The following is a 23,630-nucleotide window of genomic DNA, read 5'->3' on the forward strand; positions in this document are numbered from 1 at the left end:
AACTTTTATTCAAAGATAATTATCAAGTGTTAAATTATTTATGGGACTTTCACACACAGCTGGTGGGAGGAAAAACTGGTGCAGCCACTTCAGAAAATTATTTGGCAGAATCAGTTAAAGCTGGACATAAACACATCCTGTGAGCCAACAGTTGTAATTCTAGATAAGTACTTAAGAGAAAATGTGTAATTCTGTGCACAAAAAAAGATATACAAGAATGTTCATAACAGTATTATTTGTAATAGTCTAAAACTAGAGATTATCTGTAACAGTTCAAACTAGGTAAATGTTCATTAGCACTAGGATTAATAAACAAACTGCCACACACACACAGGACTACTCTGTAGCAGTGGTCAACAATCGTTTTCTGTGATATATTAGGTTTTGGGGATCACATAGTCTCCATCACCATTACTCAAATCTTCCAATGTAGTATGAAAACAGCCATAGATAATATATAAATGAATGGACGTGGTTATGCTCTAAAAAAAGTTCATTTAGGGCTCTCTTGTCCCCTCCTGGCGTTAGCCAGGAGTTCTATTCTCTCACTTTATTTCTAAATAAAAACCTGTACCTTGCTCTCCTAAAAAAAAAACAAAAAAATCCAAAACCTCATTTAAAAAACAGGTGACAGGCCAGATTTAGCCTCCGGGTTCTAATTTGCTGACTCCTTTAGCAAAAAGTAAACAAAAAAAAAAGAACAAATTATGGCTTTGTGCAACAGCGTGGATGACTCTTATATATAATGTTGAGTTACAGAAGCTAGGTAATAGAAAATGTTCTTTGATTCCATTTATTTAAAAATTAGGGGATGGTGATAGAGGTCAGTGAGTCAGTAGGGAATCTTTTACATGTAATGTTTGGAAGGAGGTATGAGGGAAATTATATTGATCTGTGTGGTTCTACACGGATATGTTAACTTTGTAGGAATTCATTGAGCTATACATTTAAAAACTGGGTTTTGTCAGAATTAAATCTGTACATTAATAAAAAATTAAGAAAATATTTCTAAGTAAACCAATAGCTAAACAGATTAATAGCAAGAGAATTAGTAGTGCAAATAAATATGCAAGCTACAATTTCAATTATTGAGGAATATATGACTATTGATAAATGTAAGCTTGGACAATGAACATGTATTAGTTCATATTTAATACACTAATTGAAAACTTGCTCCTTAAAAGATGCTAACATTTGAAACTGATCTTCCAAGAAGCTTTCCTATAGGAAAGTAAGAAAATAGACATGCACAGTTATGCTGTTTTTTTTTTAATTGGATACATCTCCATTTTCAAAAGTTCAATTGCTACAGGGGAAAAATTATTTATTTATTGTAAAGGCCCCAAAATTCACACAATTCTGTGCAGTCACTTGTCTGAGACCTGACCCTGATCTTCTAGAGTCCAGGTAGGTGGACTAGGCTGGGGGAAGAAGTTACCGTCTCTTTCTCTTGCTTGACCTTCAAAGCTGCTAGCAAATTTAAAATCCTACAAAAGCAACATCTGAAAGAACTAAGCCCCTTCAAATATTGAGAGATATACTTAAGACTCTGTGACAACCAAGTTCCAAATGTCTGCTAAATTATCCAAAACATCATTACCATAGTCATTTGTATACTGTTACCCAGAGTCATCTCAGCATTTCATTAGTCAATCATCTTATAAACATAACCAAAGAAGACTTTTCCTGATGCAAAAAGTGAAATAGTAGACAGAATAAGGTGCCTTTCACACAGACTGCCTGATGGAATTTGTTATTTACAAACTCATTCTATAAAGAATATAGTAACTCAGGAATAAGAAGTTAAACTTTTCTTGAGAAATATGGAAATGTATTTTTGAATTCAATGTGTACTTCTAAATTTTCAGTTACTTTTTCCAAATATTTGATTTTCTAAAGTTGAAATGCATTGTCTTGACATTACACTATAAATTTGAGAAAGCAGGTTGGCATGGTAACCCTTTGCATAGATTTACTGTACATATTGCAAAAATACTCAGATTTATAGCATATGATTATCATTGAGCAATGAAGATAATGATATTCACCAATCTTATGGAATTCTATATCCTACTAGCATTTTGGGCATTATTTTCTTATATTTAGGAATGTGGAAGCCTCTTTCAGAATGAAACCTTCAATTTTCTAATGTGCCACATAGACCAAGAGCCCTCAGAATCCAGAATTTAGGTAAAGAAAAAATGTCATAATATTGCCTATCTTATTAAGTTACAAGTCATAACATTTTTAAAACATTCACTGTAAACCAAATGCATTAAACTCATATGTGATTACCTTAAATTAGGCAAAAAGCAAATTCTTTGCATTTACTTATGATTTATATAGTTTACCTTTAGACTTGCTATGAAAATCAGTAATTTTGACAGTGTCCAAGGTAGCTTCACTAAAGTTGATAACTTGCAGCATTAATCAGTCTGATGTGAAAGTTGTAGGTTTATAGAAGCTCATCTTTCTACAGTGCCATTTAGCTGACTCTTTGAAACTGATCTTCTGGCAAATTAAAATGTCTTTTGGTATTTAGACACAAGAAGAAATGGTATAGTTCAAAGAGAGCAACTGACATAATGGGAACAAATATTTCTTTTTTCAATACTTTAAAATTATCTTTTTATTTATCTTTCATAATACATATAAGTGTCTCACACTTTGAAAATTTCTATATCTGTGAAAATTTATAACCTATACACACTGTAAAACATCTCATAGTTACAGCTGCATGGCAACTAGTTTGAGACTGACAGCCTGGGACCTCTTGTGTCACCCTGAATAGCTAGCCTACATGCATAATTTGTCTGTCAAAAAGATAAAAATTCACAATGAAATGCAATTATAATCTGTATTCCTTTTGGTAAAAAACCCAACATTTTTGTGGGGGGCAAAACAGAAATGAAAGTTTACTGTATACAAGGATTCCTAGGTGGACTTATTCTGAGAGCAAAAAGCTTTTGAATGAACTTTGTAAGAGAAGAAAATGACCCAGAGGAGGCAGGGCTGAGAAGGAAGAGGCAGTTTTGATCTGATTGGCCAGGGCTGGGCCCAGCTCAGGAGACACTGATACTCTTGGGGCTCAGATGGCTTAGCACCTTTAATCTCCTTGACAGCTGGGTGAAATCATCCCCTCCCAGGCCAGCACAGGTCCAACAAGAGCCTCCTTGAGGCATCATGAGGTCAGAGGAGAAAGTTAAGGGCAAATACATAACTCTACACTTCTCTCATACCTTCATTAGGAATAATTTTTGTGTGACTTTGAAGTTTTAGGCCAGTGCTAGGTGCTAGGGATAGAAAGAGGGACACATACTCCTTGGAACATTCAGGCCAGATGGAGAAATGGAGAAACCATTCAATATTTAGAGTATGAGACAGGGAATTAGGATCAGGAAGAAAGTCCTATGCAAGGTACCTTGGCTGGCCTTTGGAGGAGGAGGAGACACCTAAGCAGAAAAAGGGTGTTTACGAACAGGGAGCAGTTACTTCTCTGAAATGGGTTTGTGTTTTATATATTTTTTATTTTTAATGGATGGGCACTGGGATCTTAGTTCTTCAAGTCTAACCTCAGAACTGCTTCAAATACCCTTTCACCACTCCCTCATCAATTCTTATTTCTGTCATTCATTTCAGTCTGTTACCTCCCTGTTTACGCTCACCTCCACTGTGCTTCTCCTTACTCTTAGCAGAATACCGTGCTTTCTTCTTGAAAAGAAGGGAAGTACTTCAACGGAAACCCTCTCAGTTCCTGCCCACTTCCTCCCTGATGGACCCGCCACCATCCTCACTCAGCCTTCTCCGCCATCACTACCTTCTCTCAGTCCCAGGGGGAGCGGGTTTAAGGTTCACACTCACTCCCTTTCTCTTCAGAATATTCAATCACTTCCTCTACTTCCTCTTTCTCCCGTGCATCATTCTCAGGTCTTTTCCATCTTAAGAAGTCTTTCCAGGCACTGTCCTGTTACCCGCCTCCCTTTCTCAGACACATTTCCTAGCAGAGAGCTGGCCCTCCTCGGGGCTCTGCCACTCGGCCCCACCGCCCTCCCCTGTGGCCCTCCCACTAGCTGTGCGCTTGCTCATACTACCTCCAGGTCGCTCAGTCCAGTGAGTGCCTTTTAGGGTTGATCTCTTTTGCCCTCTAGAGTATTTCACATTTTTGTCATGACTCTTCCTTTTGAAACTCTTCCCCTCTTGGTCAAGACACCATTCTCTCTTGTTTTCCTTCTGTCTCTCTGCGCCCTCATTCTTAATCTACCTATTGAGGCTTCTGCACACTCCTCCCGAAACTGTTCAATCCTTCCGTGCGGGGCTTCCAAGTGTTCTAGAGTATACCTCCATCTCACTCCTCATCTCCCCTGGGGATGGCATCGCTGGTAAGTTGTCACCATTATCTACTTGCAGGTCACTCTTCTGAGCTCCAGACTCCCTACTGTATCTGAGAACTCCTTGGGCATTTTAAACTTACTGTGTCCAAAATGTAACTCATCATGTCCCCCAATTGCAAATGGCATTCTCTCCATTGGGGGTGTATGTGGGAGAAACAGCACCTCTATCTGTTCTCTGTGTGACTGTATTAGCTACAGTCAATCAATTACCAAGCTCTAGCAACCTCTTAAAGTCTCCTGAATCTTGCGCCTCTGTCCATCTTGACATTGTCTCTGTTTGGCCAGGACACCTCATTTTGCCTTATTATTACTGCTGTTTCTAACCTGGTCTCTCTCCAGTCTTGTTCTCTGTTGTCCTCTCTACCCTGACCAGGTGATCTGCCTGGAAGATATATCTCACATTGTAGTGCTTTTGCTTAAACATCATTAAATGGTTTTCTGTCCTGTTATAAGGCCCTTTATAATCTGCCTCACCTTCCTTTCCATGTTGATTATCTTAGCATTTCTTTCCTCTTATTCTATTCTCACGGCTTAAGAACATATGGTTTCTCTGTTTGTCACTTTAAGCTTCCTGCACCTGCTGGTCCTCCTGCCTAGAAATGCCCATGTCTTTCTCAATGGGCTGTGCTTCCCAGCCTCACAGCATTGTCTGCTGTTCCTCTTTGACTCTCAGCCTTCTTATCGCCTCTTGCACAGGCCTTTCCAGGCACCCCCTACACCGTTCTCATAAGACCCTGGCCCATCCTCACTATGTTTTCTGCTATGTTGTCATTGTATGTATAGCTGTCCATCCCCACTAGTTTGGGAGCTTCTTGAGGGAAGGAATCAGAACTTTAATGTCTGTGCATCTCTACCTGGCACACAATAGGCACCTATAAATGTTTGCTTGTTGAACAAATTTTATGAAGTGTGGCTTTGTGTGAAGGATAAGTCTCATTTTCTCTGCCTTAAGAACAGAAAATGAAGCTAATACAAGACTGACATTTCTACCACTTTTGGATTTGATAGCTTCAGGTCTGACAGTTTGGCCTTTGCTTGTGTTGTGATTCTGTAGCTAGCTCTTATTTGAGTCCTGGCTCTGAGCTGCATTTAAAAGTGTGCTGTTTTGTTGTTGTGGAAATGTTGCAACATTCCACAGAAAGCAACCATGAAACTAGGAAACTTATTTTCCTTATGCAAGGCAATATTGATTTCCAAATAAAAATGTTTTTAAAGGCAGTAGGATAATGTAGAAAGCCTTTTAAATGAAAAAACCTGAGTGAAATAATTTTCTGCATATTCCTATAAACAGAAGACAAAATAATAGGCTTCCTTGTGTTTTCTCAACACAATGTTCCATTTGCAGGAGAATAAACTCTGTGGCAATAGAGAGTCTACCTTGCTCATTATTATATCAACTTTCAGAGCATCCTTAGCAGAGGATTGGGCAGAGAGCAGTGCTCAAGAAATATTTGTTAGCCACCTGAATCTTTGGATAGGTTCTAATCCCTATTTGTAGAGAACTACATATTTTTCATTCTGTAACCTAGAATAATGCACAGTTAGTAGGTGGGAGCTGACCCAGCCGTTGGTGGAATTAGCAGATGTTTTGCAATGTTACCCAGCCCATTTTTTGATACATCTGGGCCATGCCCTAAAGTTGATTATGCTACTCAAATATGCATCAACACGTATGCATTTAGCAAGTATTGAGTTATTATGAGGGGCTACCTGGCTGGGGATTGTTCCAGATGCTGGACACTCAGCAGTGAATTAAACTAAGTCTTTGCTTTCATATTTACTTTCTTTGTATAGGGGTGTGGGGCAGGATGAGTCTGGAGCACAGTGATAAACAAACAAATATAAAATACGTCATTTGGTGATAAGCATAATGAAAAGTAAAATGAGACAGGCCCTGGTGAGTGATGGGGATAATGCCCCCACCACCCTTTCTTGGAAATATCCCTGTTTCAATTTGCTTTCTTTTGAGAGGTAGAAAATATCATACATGCACATGCATATAGGAATAGTGAATTGATGTGTCTATATGATATGAATGAAGTGCTTAATGCGTGTAAGTTAAAATTAATACAAATGCCTGAGGCATTTTAATCTTGATAAATCAAAGTTAAGCAATTTGAAAACTTTTGTCTTTAAACATAGACCTTCACTTTTAAAGTTAAGTGCACAAAAAATAATTTTAAGTGAACAAAATCATGATTTGATATACATTGTAAAAGGATTCTCCACATCAAGTTAGTTAACATCTTTAGAATGAACCAGCTGTTCTTTAAATGTTTAAGATGACTGCATAATTTAAGAGACCTAAATTAAAATAATCAGAATGAAATTCACTAAATGCCATTGCTGTGTGGGCTCTCAAGGATTCTTATAATCACAATTTTTTTTAATGCTATTAGAGTGAATCCAGGAATTTTAGGTTATATTATTCAATATAACTACTGAAAATATTTTGTCTTGAGCATGTTATGGAGGTTTAGTGATGTTCTTAAACCTTACCTTCAGAACTGTGCTAGGGCACTGTACTACTTAATAATTATTATGTATAATTATTATAGATTAATTTCTTGGACTGGAAGAAAGATTGATCCAGTAGGCATTGATTATACTCTTCAAAAATTGGGCTTCCCTCATGCTGGGACCACTACCCCTAAATGGCTTTAGAGGGGAGTCATGGACCCACTGGACAAAGTTCTGTCAGTTCTTATCAAAAAACTCGGTACTGCACTCTCATGCCGCCATCTTGAATCTCTCCAAGATAGTTTTTACAATATTTTTTTTCTTTAATAATATAAATATTATGTATAGTTCTAGATGGCAAACATGCATCTGAAAATATCTATTCACTTGAGCCAGATTGAGATCGTTTTTTATTATATAGATATACCAAAGCTGTCAGTTTGCATGTAAAAAATATGAATATAAAATAAAACTCAAAGACTTAGAACAAATTAGCTATTAGTATTAATAAAAATAATATTTACATTTATAATTCTTCTAAAAGTTTATGGAATGCTTTAATATTTATTGTGTTATTTTATCCCCAATAAACCTAATTAGGTAAATGATAATATTGTTACTATTACTTATTAATCCATTTTAGGGAAGACTGATGTCTACAACCCTTCCATGACTGGCCTATGGCCACACAGCTTGTAGCCGGTACCAGGTCTTTAAATGCCATACATTATCTTAAAACAGGTTGCATATTAATTTTTAAGAAAAAATTTATAGATCTCAAAACTGTCCACATAAAAAAATCACAGGATGATGCCAATGATAAAAACAAAATATTAACGAGAAAAAATTCCCAATTTCATTAGATAACAAAGTTTCAAAAAGTGAAAAAATATCATTGTTTTGGCACAAAAATTCTCAGTCATAATATAAATTGGTCATGGGGATATAGTACAGCATGGAGAATACAGTCAGTGTTGAGGCATGTGAGCTCTTTATATATTTTGGCTGTTAACCCCTTATTGTATATGTCATTTATGAATATATTCTCCATACTGTACGATGCCTTTTTGTTCTGCTGATGGTGTCTATTGCTGTACAGAAGTTTTTTACTTTGATGAAGTCTCATTTTTTCATTTTTTTTTTTATAGGCAGTGATTCTGTAACATCATCCTATGTCAACAGATAGTTAACTGCACTAGTAGGGGTGAAGATTAATAATATGAGTAACTGCTGAAGCACTGTGTTATAAATTTGAAACCAATATAAGATTGTATTTCAATGATACTTCAATTAAAAAATATTACTAAAAAAAAGACAATATCATTTTACTTCTTAAATAAAATATTATGATATTTGATATCAAGGGGGAAAGATACAACTAATGCATATTTAAAAAAAATTAAACCTAGGATTCAGATCATCAGGTTCAATCATATATTGAGTTAAAATTATTTAATTCCACAAGCATCTGGTAAACAAGTGTACTTAATTAATACTACCCAGCCAACATCATACATAACAGTGAAAGGCTGAAAGATTTTCCTGTAAGATCAGAAACAAGACAAGGATGCCCACTCTCATCACTTTTATTCAGCATAGTACTGGAGGTCCTCGTCACAGCAATCAGACAACTCAAAGAGATAAAAGGCATCCAGATTGTTAAGAAGAAGTTAAACTGTCACTGTTTGCAGATGACATGATATTGTACATAAAAAATCCTAGAGAATCTACCTCAAAACTACTAGAACTAATAACTCAATTCAGTGAAGTTTCAGGATACAAAATTAATACACAGAAATCTGTTGCATTCCTATATACTAATAATGAACTAGCAGAAAGAGAAATCAGGAAAACAATTCCATTTACAATTGCATCAAAAATAATAAAATACCTAGAAATAAACCTAAACAAGGAGGTGAAAGACCTATACCTGAAAACTACAAGAAACTCATGAAAGAAATTAAAGACCCCAATAAATGCAAATACATCCTGTGCTCATGCACAAGAAGAATTAATATTGTCAAAATGGCCATGCTACCTAAAACAATCTACAGATTCAATTCAATCCCTACCAAAATACCAATAGCATTCTTCAATGAATAAGAACAAATAGTTTTAAAATTCATATGGAACCACAAAAGACCCTGAATAGCCAAAGCAATCCTGAGAAGGAAGAATAAAGCTGGGGGGATTATGCTCCCCAACTTCAAGCTCTACTACAAAGTCAAGTAATCAAAACAATTTGGTACTGGCACAAGAACAGACCCGTAGATCAGTGGAACAGAATAGAGAGCCCAGATATAAACCCACACACATATGGCCAATTAATACATGATAAAGGAACCATGGATATACAATGGGGAAATGACAGCCTCTTCAACAACTGGAGTTGGCAAAACTGGACAGCTACATGTAAGAGAATGAAAATGGATTATTGTCTAACTCCATACTCAAAAGTAAACTCGAAATGGATCAAACACCTGAATGTAAGTCATGAAACCATAAAATTCTTAGAAGAAAACATAGGCAAAAATCTCTTGAATATAAACATGAGCAACTTTTTCCTGAACATATCTCCTCAGGCAAGGGAAACAAAAGCAAAAATGAACAAAACTAAAAAGCTCCTGTATAGCAAAGGACACCATCAGTAGAACAAAAAGGCATCCTACAGTATGGGAGAATATATTAGTAAACTACATATCAGGTAAGAGGTGAACATCCAAAATATATAAAGAACTCACATGCCTCAACATTGAAAAGGCAAATAACCAATTAAAAAATGGGCTGAGGATCTGAACAAACATTTATCCAAAGAAGAAATTCAGATGGCCAACAGGCACATGAAAAAATGCTCCATATCGCTGATTATCAGGGAAATGCAGATTAAAACCATAATGAGATATCACCTTACATTGGTTAGGATGACCAATATCCAACAGACAAAAAACAACAAATGCTGGAGAGGATGCGGAGAAAGAGGAACCCTCCTACATTGTTGGTGGGAATGTAAATAAGTTTAACCATTGTGGAAAGCAATATGGAGGTTCCTCAAAAAACTAAAAATGGAAATACCATTTGACCCAGTAATTCCACTCCCAGGAATTTACCCAAAGATAACAAGATCCCTGATTCAAAAAGACATATGCACCCCTATGTTTATTGCAGCAGTATTTACAGTAGCCAAGATATGGAAGCAACCTAAGTGTCCATCAGTAGATGAACAGATAAAGAAGAGATAATACATATACACAGTTCTTCTTATTCAGCCATAAGAAGAAAACAAATCCTACCATTTGCAACAGCATGGATGGAGTTAGAGGGTATTATGCTCAGTGATAAACTAGGCGGAGAAAGAAAAGTTCCAAATGATTTCACTCATTTGAGGAGTATAACAAGTAAGCAAAAGTGAAGGAAGAAAACAGCAGCAGACACACAGATGTCAAGAAGAGACTAGCAGTTACCAAAGGTAAGGGAATGTTGAGGGTGGCTGGGGAGGGAAGGAGAAGGGGATTAAAGGGCATTATGATTAACACACATAATGTGGGGGGGTCATGGGGAAGGCAGTACAGCACAGAGAAGACAAGTAGTGGCTCTATAAAATCTTACTATGCTGATGGACAGTGACTGCAATGGGGTGTGTGGGGGTTCTTCATAATATGGGTGAATGTGGTAACCACAGTGTTGCTCATGTGAAACCTTCATAAGATTGTATATCAATGTTACCTTAATAAAAAAAATACTCTCTAAGTAAGAGAAACCAGAATTTTTCTTTGATACCTCTGTTCTTTTTAGAGTCAATGATTATAGCCAAACTGCCTAAAATAAGACCTTTGGTTCTTTTACAATTTATCCTTTCATCCTTGTGGCCTGAAACACTTACTGCCGCCTCCCACTCCCCAGCATTCTTGTATCTGGGCCTTTGAGTGTGGTTGTGCATCCACCTAGAATGCTGTCTCTTTCTCAACCTTTGCATATCTCAACCCAAGCATCTTCATATCCTACCTCTACGTACTCTAGCCATCATTTGAAGCCCCAACACACTTTGCTTCTTTTGAATCATTTGTCACTCTCAAGCTAGTCTTGCCAATTTTGGAGTTCAGGGCTTGAATCTTCCAGCACCGAAAACCCTGTGAGGGCAGGACATGTGCCCCAGTGGTCTTTGCATTGCTGGTGCTCAGCACAGTACCCTGCATGCAGTAGGGATCTGATGCAGATCTTTTAAATGAATATTGTATGAATGCCTTGAGGCACCACACAATTTTGAAGAATATATTTAATATTTAAAAAAATTGCCCTCACATTTTTATAATGTTTCAGCTTTTCAGGTGTTTTTCTAAACACTATTAATGTCATCAATAAGTAATTTATTATTTGTTTTCTATTGTTTATCAATTCATTTATTTTCAACTGTTCATCAGTTTATTGATGCATAAATGACATTTAAGTTATCATAGCAGCAGCATCTCCTCTCAGAACCTTGTTTTCTATCACCAGAACAACCCCTGGGCTAGGAAGGACGGACGTTTTCATTTCCACTTTGTAGAAAAACTATAAATTGAAGCCTAAAAGACAAAGCAGCCTCTATGTATACAGTTAATTTATCAGAGGTAGGACTAGTCTCTCTATGCTCATGTTGAATGTTAATAAAATATGATTTTATGGTATTCTATTGCTTTGAAAACTGGCAATCTCTTAAAATGATTTATAATAATCTTCAGCCAGAAACCTGACATCCTGAACACCCCCTTCTAAGCCATGGCAGGTACGAAAGTGCTTGGTTTACCTTCAAATGATATGACCACAATCAGCACGAAAGGGATCATGCATGAAACAAAAGCAGGGCTACAGAAAATTTCAAATTGTGGAATTAGACCTAGATAAAGAGGTTGGAGAAACTGAACCAATATAATCTCCTAAATTACAAATTAAGGCTTACTGTTTAAAAGAACCTCACTCTGAGAATAAGGGGAAAGAAGGCATTGCAAGGTGCACCGAGTTTCATGCCTCTTGTTTGGAAAGTTTCTTTTCCCAGGATTTGTGGTTTCACAGAGGGTGATCAGCAACTGAACTGGAAGTGAATCAACACTGATCATTTTATGTAACTTCTTTAAATATACCTGGTTCTTTGAGCCCAATAGTTCCATTACACACTTTAAAAATAAAGTCTTTTAGTAACTCGCCATAGTTCATCCATTACTTGTGCAATTAATGGGGTAATTTCCCTTCCACTTGATTTTCCCTTTGGTTGATATCCAAGTTCATTATACCTCAGTAAGGGACAAGTGTTGTGGTGCAGTGATATACCCTTTGATACAGTTATATAAACTTCTGAGGTCAATTTGATCTTGAGAGAAATCTTATGGCTAAATTTTATAAAAGGAGGACGACGAGGGGGTAGTTTTGAATATATGTGTAAGGATGAAGGAAAGAAGAAAGGAACACTTAGAAAAACATGGCGCCTCACTTGCTTATCTGCATTTGCCCTTGCTGAGGGGATTTTAAGGAATAAATAGCTAATACCATGTGTAGCCAGCTCTGCAGTACATCTTCATTTACCTTCACATCCAACACAACCTACCCCCTGAGCCCAGACATGACTCCCCGTAAGATGCACACACGGCTGTACTTAACTCCCACTTGACACTGCACTGAATTCAGCACTTCAGAGTAACTCAAGGTGAATCTTAACACTTATGCTTCATTAAATGTAATGAGCCAGAAGCATGACTTTGGTGAGGATGGCTTATTCATGAAAGTCATGAGGTAGACAACTCCGAGCACAAAAACTGTATTTTTCAGAATCACCTGGGGACAGGAATTCTGCAAATGGTGTAGGAGAGAGGAAACTGCAAATGGTGTCCTTGGCTAGCAACACTCTTTTATATTCCATCTCAGCTGTGCTGGAACCAAGGCACAGCTTGGGATCCATGTGGGTCCCCTGCACCCAGAGCACGAGGGGCGGAGACGGCGACCTCGGGAGGGAGGGAGCCAAGGGCTCCCCAGTTTGAAGGTGTGGACGTCTCAGGTTGGCCTCCATTTTGGGGTGGCATGAAGATCACACATGAAGTTTAAGAAACCCAGACTTTATGTATTTGGCTTTCTTGTTTGGAAACTTTGATTTATTAATGAAACGTTGTAACATTTATAATGTTTTACCTGCAAAAAATATAAACTTCAGTCATGACTGGCAGTGCTTAGGTAACTTAATTTCTCTTAAAAGGTCAAGACTCCCTATCATTATTGGTGGAGATATGAAGTTTTCTTAAGAAATGCTTCAGAAAGTCCTGAGGGCACAATCACAAGTCCCTCTCAAAGGAAGCAACAAATACCTCAGACAATGGCAAAGCAGTGCCTGTTGTGTTAAATTAGATTCCCTTACTTGATGAAACAGAGGATGTGGTCTCAGCGGAAGAGAGTTACAGGTTCAGAACTTGATTTTCTCTTGTTTTTCAGGTAATAAACCATTCAACTTCACTTTTCTCATTTGGCACAGAATCACTGTGAAATGGCCACCCTTGTGCTTCAGGTGCACGCGTGCTAAAGGCAGGTTGACCCATGGGTATGGCTATCCATAGTAATTATACTTTGGGATTCTTTTTTATCCAAGATTTCAAAATACTGTGTAAATCTTTCAATTAAATTTTGCAGCATTCCTTTTAAAAAGATAACTAGGAAAAAGCATAAGCCTTTTTTAGATGTAAGTTCCTTGAGGACTCAATTTTCACTGTATGTGTAAATCAAGCTTTGATACCCAGCAAATATTTACCATCATTTTAAAGGTAAAATGTACAGTTGTACCTATTCCATCTATATTTTTCCTGTGTTCTCAAATAAAAATTCCCATTCTTAACTACCTTTATATTATTTAGCTCAATCTCACCAAGAAAATAGAAATCTATTTTAACTCATGAAATCTGCAAACTCAATAATATATTGCCATTGCCAAGGATATCCATATTTTGAAAGTGAAGCCACGTGTTAATTTACTTAGAATAAATGATCTAATTATGTAAAGTCCATCAGATGGACTTCATCTGTCACATATTTAAGTGCTCAATTATTTGTAATAATTCTAACAGAGCTAGTAATATAAAACTGATCTCAAAGTATATTTCTAATTTTGGAATTTTGTGCAATCTTGCAGATGCTTTGGGGATGCATTTGGTGGCCAGGAATGTCTTCTGGCAGCTATATAAACCATACCATAAAATGCAGAAGACATGGAAAGATGACTGACCTTACCTTAAGTGAAGTCAAGTCTGCAGGCAGTAGCAGATGGTTTATTGCCATTCTTGCCTTACCTATAAACTGATCAAGTAACTCACAGAAGAACCAAGACAAGGGAAAATTCAAAGTAGAGGATGGGCTAATTTGCTTAAAATCATCGTGAGATAAAAATTGATTCAAGGTACTAGATCAGGTAAAGCTATAATTTTATAAAATTTTTGGGGTACCTTAATAAGGGTACCTGTGGTTCTGACCATTCACCTCAATTTTATTATCTATAAAATGTGGGTAACACTAGCACCAATTTCACTACATTATTGTGAATACTAAATGAGTTACTTGATGAATAGATCTGATGTGGTGGTGAGATGATTTCCCAAATCCAAGGTTGGAACATGTGATGAGACAAAGGAATGATTTCCTGCTTCCATATCTTCTCTATCTATCTATCTATCTATCTATCTATCTATCTATCTATCTATCTATCTATCAATCATCTATCTATCTATCTATCTATCTATCTATCTATCTATCTTTCTATCTATCTATTATCTATCTATTAATCATCTATCCATCTATTACCATTTTTTAGGGATTTCCACGGTTAAGGGAAAGAAATACTAGGTATTTGAAATGGGTGCACAGATAACTATGCTATGTTCATGAGCTTCCAGTAAAATGTTTATTTCCAAAGGATGCTGCTATATAGCTACCATCTTACTTAAAATAAAAACATGAGGTTTCAAACACTAGTGCAAGAAAATAAGAAACATCAGAAGGCTAGGAAAATACAGTGGCATTTTCTTGTTTGTTTTTTTAGTGTTTCAGGTTTGTTTTTAAGGCACAATAAACTTTGAATATTTATCACATGATTATCTTAAATTATTAATTACTAACACCTTCCCCTGCCTTTAGTTATAACACTGACTGCTTTTGAGTCATCTCACCAACAACCTAGCCTACCGACTTATGAGCTTGCCAGAGAAAATGGAAAAAGCTAAAATGAATCATTTTGTTCTTTGCTTACGAGTAAGGTTCAAAGTTGAAATGGAGAAGGGTGAAATTTTGGTGAAATTCTTTTTATTTATCCATGCTATTGTTTTGCTCTATTACTATTGAAAGTCCACTAGACATAGTTTAAATAAGATCTAAACACTGTGCCTAAAATTTTACAGTTTAGAAACTTACATACACATTATGGTTTGGACCATTTCTCACTTTGAGGTTAAGTGCAACATTTATATTCCTTGTATTAGAGCTCTAGCCTATACAATGAGGAAAATAATATCCACTTTATATATTGATAGAATATTATATATTAAAGAGTTTGTGAAAGGCATGGATGATATATCATCCCACAAGAACAAATGATTATTCATTACAACATTGCAATTTTATTATAAATGCACTGTAGGTAATTGTTGTGCTGATTTCAATTCAAATGTATAGTTCTCTCAGGCATTGCAGGTAAGGGCTTTGTGCTGTGATATAAATTCCTAATAGTCTACCTATCTAGATTATCATATCTAGTTCAGGAATTACAATATGTTTCTTCTTACTTTTTAATCAAATTTGCCTGAATACCAGGCATCCAATTTTCTACCTTAGAAAATGCAAGAAAATTTTTGAAAGACTCAGAGGCACAGTTCTTGACTTATTGATAATTAACAAAATCAAAACCCATTTTCCTCATCACGTGTTCTACATATGAATGTGTTAGAGCTGTCTGTAAACCTATATAAAAGCCAATATGGAACAAAAGACATTCTGTAAGGCAACAGAAGAACAGTAAGCCCCCATGACATCAACAGGCTTAGTAGGTCCATTTTAAAATGAGAAGCCATCTTACCTAGCATGCAAACACATTTGACATTCTGATCAGGGTTTTCAAACAAGATTTCGCCACACCTCTGAAAGAGAAAGAAAGCCATAATTATTTTAAGATTTTATATCAGGATTCCCAGTGCAACATGTCCATGCATCCTGACACCACCATGACAGTCTTCTACTCTGCATGTTTTCTTTGGTTACCTGAGTCTTTGTTCAGGGACTTAGGTCCTGAGCAAAGGCTTTCCTGGTAGTGAAGTGTTTGAGAAGTAGCATGGGATAGATTGTTCCTGTGTACCTCATGCCCCTGTCTAGAGCTGATTTGTTTGTGCTTCTATGAGGATGCATTTGGTGTCTAACGGTTTCTCTTTCAGTGAAAGATACACAATCTGTTAGGTCTAATGATCTGAGCTTAATCACTCTCAAAATTGGTCTTTATTCAGCATCAAAATCATTCTAAACTATACACTCTGTAATCAGCACAAAGCTAGGTGGCTTATATTTAACTTACTTGGTGGGTGGGGGGAGAAATAAGGACATAATGAAAAAGTGGCACTCATAATGCTTTTCCTAAACCCACAGACTCATGAAAATAACAACTTTCTTATCTATATCTTAGTTTTAACTTGCTTGTCAAAAATTGTGTGCAAGACAAACTCTAGAGATACAATTAGTTATTTAAGAATAGACTTGATTACATTTATGTATATGACTGACAAATAGTTAATACCTGAATATATAAACAAGCCCTACAAATCAATAAGAAAATAACAAATAATCCAATAGAAAAATGGATAAAGTACACGAACAAGCAGTTCACGGAAATCTGAAGGGTCAGTAAACACAGAGAATATATTCAACCATACTAATAATCAAGAACCAGCACATTAAAGACAAAATAAAGTCTAGTTTGAATTTATCAGTGCGGCAAAACTTGGAAGTCTGACAACAAGAGTTATCAAGAATGTAGAGAAAGGCATACTCCTACACAGTGTGGACTGCAGTATTAAATGATAGAATCACGGTGGAGAAAAACTGGCAAAGTCCAGTAAACTTGATATGTGCATACCCTATGATGTAGCAAATCATCTTCTAGACTGATAACTAGAGGAATTTACACTTAAAACTTTAATGTCCAGCTACAAAACAGATGAATAATACATTATTCATACATTGGAATAATACTCCACAGTAGTTGAAATAAATGAATTAGGGCTATATATACTCTAAAAACGTGTATTATATACATGGAACATGCACATATAAATACATAATATTCAAATTATATACTGTTCAAAACTAAATTAAAATAATGTTCAAATAATATAAATATGTAATTTTCAAATCATATAAAAGTATAACATAAGCAGAAAAATGGTCTCTATTTTTTTACGAAGTTGTAAGTATCTAAAAATAGTGCATATTGTTTATCGATACATAAACTTACAAAAAAACAGACATTGGATAACCAACATCAGACCCAGGGTAGGGGAAGATACAGAGAAGAATGAAATATTTCTGGTCTTCCCTGGGAACATTTTTCTGGGGTTATCAACTTTTTCTATAATGATCTGGTCCTTAATTTACTCTCTAAACAATTTTCTGTGCTTGAAATATTTTATAACAAAAGCAATTGTCCCCATATGCAACACTCTTGATACAAAAATGGCCCTTTGCATGCTATTTCTCTACACCCATCTCTCTTGGGTTTATAGTGTCCATTTAGTACTAGGCTGGACTGCCTTCCCCAGTGCCCTGTGTTCACCACTTATTTCCTTGTCCTTAGAATGACTGGGACAACATACCTTGGTCAATTTTCCTCTTTCTTTCACTGTTCACAGATCAGTTAATTCCACTCCTATCAATCTTTATTATACATACACTTAATAGAAAACAAAGTAATTTCTGGGGATGTGAGTATTCACATTTTTCTCCCATAATTATGAAATCCTCTGGTACAAAGAGGGGCAGGCTGAGAGGGGAAACAGACTCAATTACATTCAAATCAATCCATTTTCTGGGATAACCTAGATCATGGACAGCTGGCTCAGGGTCATTGAAAGGAAGCAAGCTGCTTTGGTGAGTCAAGAGAATGGATTGCAGAGGAGGAAGGTTGGGTATACACAAAGGTTGCAAGAGGCCACTGAATACTAGATAGGGAGTCTATATCATGAGCTTTTTTCCTGGCTATTCTGTTGACCTAAATATCATGTGAAACTTATCATGCTATTTTAATCTCGTCATGCCTCATTTCTTTTTAAGTAACATGGGGATGCTAAAATGTGCCACAAAGTCAGATCAGAGAGCAAATGTGAGGATTAACGACCCATGGAGTCTGATCTGACTGTCAGTTCCTGTTTTATTGTGTTTTGGTGGAGGTTAAACCCTTTCAAATTGCCATGATCCATTTCCTGCATTACCTGCTTTTCAAATGGTATTTTTATGCCCTGAAAGAGTTAATCATTATTTTTAAGTGAATGATCAGAGGTTTCTAAAATGTTTTCAACTTCTTGGCAATACAAAGTGCTAAGAAGCTCTATCCATCCATATTCTGGGTCCTACAAAGAAATAACTCTGGAATACTCCTTTACCCTTTGCTAATGACAGATGTGCTAGGACAGAAGAGCCTTCCTTCTTTTGTTGTAGGGTTTGCAGAGATAATGGGTAGAAGTTGCATGATTCCCATGGCTACCCGAACCCAAGGGCAGCCTTATGTATGTCTTTCCAGAGGCAGATGGGTGCCATGGGGGTCTTGAGTTTTTTCTGCACACGAACAAATACAGGAGCTTCTGAAACTCCCATGGAGCATGCATTCCTTAACAGCCATGGACTGCCTGGGTTCACTGACCACACAAGCGGATGACTGAGCAGCAAAAGGCAGGCGCAGTGGCCCTTCTGAGGACTGCAAGGCAGTCCTCTTCCTTGTCTTCATCTCCCTGGCCATCTGGGAAATGACTGAGGCACCTCTAACTAGTTCTTTAATTGCCCTGCTTTGTAAAGTTACCCGATGATGGTAACAGATTTTGAGGCAATGCCCAGAAGGGAATCTGATTGTTCTCAGGACTTGAAAGAAACCAGATTCTTTCCAGTGCTTTTTCTCATTGATGGCAGTGTTTGCAGGGCCTTGGCTGCCAGACTCCCGCTTGTGGTGCAATCTAAGGTGATGACCCAGTTTAAGAGGCTAACTGGGCTAAACCACAGGGTCCAGGTATCAGAGAACTGCAGGAGCTGCCATGGGGGCAAGTCTCGTGCCCTGCTGGGCTCTCCTGTGCTGCAGCTCTCCTCTCTCACTGCTCCACTTGGTCTGCATGTCAGCACACCCCATCTCAGCACCCTGCTGGGATGACCGTGACTTTGACTCTGTTCTGATCACCAGGCTTCTGCCTAATTCTCAAAATCCCATCTCTCCATGGGATTTCCATCTTTCTTTTGTCTTCTGTGCCTGACATACTGAGGCCAACTCTTCTTATTCATCCCTACTCTCTCCCAGCCAGTAGTGCCCCAAATAATAGAGCATAGTTATTGAACTCCCTGTGCAAGGAGCTGAAGCCCTGCAAGTAACAGAGAGATCCTATGACACATGCTTTCCTCCTGTAGCACAAAGGATGTGCTACACATGAACTCATGTGTATGATGTCTACTGCCCTTGCTGACCATGAGGATCAAATCACTTTCACTGTTAGTGTTTCTAACGTGCCTCATTATTATAACCCTGGTACCTTACACAGACCAAGACCTTAGTAAATATTTGTGGACTAGCTAACATTTATTTAGCCCAGACTATGGCTAAGCATTGTTCTAAGTGCTGTACATCTACCATTGCCTACTCATTATACTCTCTTAAGAGACAGAAAATTGAAACACAGGACAACCCACTAAGAATACTCCCCTCCAGTGAGTGAGAGAATGAAAGCCACAGCTTACCAGATGCTTGACCAACACACATAGATTCCCAAATATTAGCTATTGTTGGCCTCCTCATTGCCTTGGCCAAGGAGACGGTGCCTGTTTCCATCCTCTTTTTTCACTCATTAGTCACTGGCTATATGCATGAACTGCCACCTGTTAGAGTGTGGGCTTCGGCTTGGACTGATCCAAGTTCAAATCCTGCTGCTGTCTCCACTTTCCTGCTACACAATCATGGACAGTTACTTAATTTTGCCAGACTTGCTTTCTCATTTGTAAGGCAAGGTGCATCATCTGTATCATGGTATCATCGTAAATTTAGTTTTTAATTCATTATGAACTAAGAATGTACTGATTTAAATTATTGTAGATGAGATTATAATACAAAAATATGAATTAATAAAGCTAACTCCTCCATTCAAATTATATTTTAGTTTACCTAGTTTATTTAGGATTAAAAATGAAGAAACACTTCCGATTTTAAAAGTCAGAATATTTCACAAGTTGGTTGCTAGTCCTTATTTACTAAGAACTTTCTATATTAAGTCTAAAATTTGCCTTTTAGTCAGGAAGAACAAAATAGATGTTTTAAAATACTAAATCTATCTCAGTATTTTAAATTAAAAATATTTAATTTCCACTAGCTAAATCAAAGGTTCTAGCAAAATGTGCAATAAAACATATTTCTCTTAAGTCACCATGTTTTTTCAATACTTTCAGCATAAAATTAGTTGTGAAAAATTGATACTAGGTGGAATTCTAAAAATCACATTAAAGTATTCAGCAAACCTCGTTTTCTTAAGGAAAATTATAGTTAAGATGAAAATAATATTTAAATATTAATAATAGTAACTGTTATGCTCAAAAGAAGTAAAAAACATTAAAGACAGTGAAAAGTTCACACATTGTTCAACTGGCAGCACTTTCAGCTTTCCTAAACTAGTTAATGTTTTTCCTGCTTCAAATAAACTTTCATACTCTTAATTTTTTTGGAATATTTGCTATCACCTGAATATATTAGTCTCTCTGCAGGCCTCCTACAACCAAACTTTCTAGGGCAAGCGTCTTGATATCTTTAGGTGGGAGGAAACAGTAGCAAAAATCACCCAAAACTGAAGGCCTCACTGCTTGGAGGTTTGCCCCAGTGTCTGCTGAGGCAAGAACTATTTTTCTGCAAGCAAGTAATGTTAAAAATATCAGCAACTAATTACTAGGCTGTGATTTTATTATTATTTCCTTCCTATCCTTATAGCTTTTTTTTTTTTTTTTAAACAGAAAGGAATTTAATACTTGGAAAATGAGGTATTTATAAAATCACTGGAGGAGCAGGTTATAGGCTGGGTCTCTAGGAATGACTCTCAGACAAAAAAGCAAAATTGGCTTATGAGCAGAGCTAATGGCGAGCCACAGCCGGGGAAAGTGGAGAAGCAAGAGGCATCAGTGCAATTGTTGAATTCAGCAACACACCACCATGCCAGTGATCCCAAGATTAGAAAGCTCCGGGCCCAACTTCCAGAGTTAGTGACTGAATGTTAGATGTCATTGCAGAAATGCAGCAAAACCCCATGTTTCCATGATTGGAATTGAGAGATCGTTAGAACAGAACAAAAAAAAAAGAGCCCTTGACATATGACTAGACTACTTTTGGAAAAAAATAATAAAAACTGAGTTTTCTGAGCTGAAGAAGTGCTAACCATGGTTGCTATTTGATGGGAAGTGAAACATATTACATCTGGGCCAGGAGCAACAGTGACACCCTGGAATAGGTGTGGCCTCAGCACAGGCTGCCTTCACGCACACCCTCACCCCATCTCTGAGTATTTTGATTCTGCAGGCTTGACATAGAAGAATTTCTTTAGTGAAGTTTTTAGTAAACACTGCCAATGCCTGCATGCGGATGCATCTGTTTTATCTGAGTGCCTCTAAACCCCTAAGTGTCTAGCATGATGACTGCTGAAGAATGGGCATCCCCAGTGTTAATTAAATAAATGAATAAATGATTCCTTCTGCAATTCTGTGGGATATACTTGAGACTTGAGATAATCTGGGATAGCATGAGGTGTTTTTCTGGACACTTATTTATACACACCAGTGAGAGCTGCCTTGAGATGCAGCCACATTGTGTGGAGCGGCAACAGAGTGATGAAGGGGGAAACCCAACGCTGAGAAGACATTTCAAAACATCTGGCCCATCTCTCACATGCGCCCCCAACAAAGAACTGAATGATACTAATCAAAACCAGACCCCAGAAGACAGGCCTGGAGAGAAAATGTTTTAGTTCTGCAGATCATAAAAAGATAGCTTCTGTTAAGAGACTGAACTCCCCAAAGGCTAACAGGCCTGGAAGCTTCAGTGTCTCTTGAATGAATGAATGAATGAACATTCACAAAGACATTGTTATCGAGTGCGCACTCTGTGCGGGCGCTGTACTGTGAACATGGACACAGATCAGTGAGACTCAGGCCAGTCCTGTCCTCAGGAAGTTTATAGCATACTCTGAAGTCAGAGCATAGGAACTACGGGCACTTTCAACGGTGGGCAGCCAGTGCTCTCTGCGGCAATCAGAGGAGGCTTCCAAAAAGAGAAGACCACAGTGCCAGTCTGGAAGACAGGAAGGAATTGGCTGGCAAAGGAGAGGGAGGAGACAGCTGCCTGCACAAAGACCTGGAGCCCTGTTACAGGATCCTTCAAGTTGCAAATGACAGGATGACAGCAAAGCTGTGGTGTGTCAGGATAGAGGGCTTGATCAAACTGGGAGTGACGGGTGAGATGGGAGGAAAGTATCAATTTAATCCATTTACATATTGATTTAAAAAATAAATTCTGGGCTAGGCTAGAGGGGCTGGGCTGGCTGGCTGAAGAGCCCGAATGCTCAGCGAATTCGTCTGATGTCGTAACAAATAATTGCCATACAGGGCTGTCAGATGTCTGTTCCCAACAGTACTGGCTGCCGTCTTTTTGTCCATTTCTTCCTCCAAGAGGGTACCAAGCCTGAGCTGTCCCTTTTTCCTTTTTTTCTTGACCTATTACACAGAATGGCTACAGCCAAAAGAATAGCCCCAACCTCCCAGTTGAAACATCATGTGAGGCCGACTCCTGCTACTGCTGAAGCCATTAGCACCTAGTGTTGAGCAAATCACAATTTCCCCTGCTCCCGGAGGGGGTGTGTGCAGGGCCTCCTACTTTCTAGTGGCCCGAGTCCTGTCTCCTGTGTGGGTGGCACAGCTGGGCCTTAATTTCTAAATACTGCAGCAGCTCTTGGTACTCTGGGGCCAGAGGATGGCAGATTTGGAACTGGGGCTGATTTCACCTCAAGCTCGTGTTTTCCTTTCTAAGTTTTTCCAGTGGAAGAGCAGATTTCCATTCCATTGCAGGCTGTTAAAAACGTCAGGCTAATAAGTTTTCAACACTCTGTCAGTGCAGATCTCCGGCAACAGCCTGGCACTGTCTTTGAATCAGGGCCGCATCGTCCAACCCAGCCTCAGCCAGTCAAAATAAGAGACACCAGCAAAAGAGAAAAAAAAGATTATCACCTCGAACTGAGCAGAAATTCTTAGCAAACCCATTGTTGCCGCAGTCAACAGCAAATCCGTGGGCTACATAACCTGAGGTGACCCTTCAGGAAGGGCCATCCCTCCTAAACCTCCAATTAGCTGTGGTGAGGAGTGATTGGGAAGGTACTAATGCTATTGCTATTGGAAAAAGAGCCTACCAGCTTTTAGCAGCTTGGTTTTCTTCAAAGGACAAAGCATTAGCTCAATGGCGCATGCTTTCTGCTAGAGAAGTGCCAGCAGGAGCAATCTCCAGAGAGCCTCTCA

The 23,630-nt window shown here is 37.8% G+C and overlaps 1 protein-coding gene across 4 annotated transcripts in view; it reads right to left on the reverse strand.

Annotated features, from left to right (window-relative positions):
* PDE7B (phosphodiesterase 7B) overlaps positions 1-23,630 on the reverse strand; it is a 294,625-nt gene that overhangs the window by 186,023 nt on the left and 84,972 nt on the right. For 3 of the 4 annotated variants that reach the window (XM_036903718.2, XM_036903717.2, XM_057489246.1), the window contains one exon: positions 15,928-15,988. In XM_036903718.2, coding sequence (XP_036759613.1) covers positions 15,928-15,988 — 61 coding nt within the window. Of the gene's footprint in view, positions 1-15,927; positions 16,010-23,630 lie in introns of those variants that run through there. The other variant, XM_036903719.2, reaches the window with a different exon arrangement.

This window comes from Manis pentadactyla, chromosome 12 (assembly GCF_030020395.1).
Source record: "Manis pentadactyla isolate mManPen7 chromosome 12, mManPen7.hap1, whole genome shotgun sequence".
NCBI classification, from domain to species: domain Eukaryota; kingdom Metazoa; phylum Chordata; class Mammalia; order Pholidota; family Manidae; genus Manis; species Manis pentadactyla.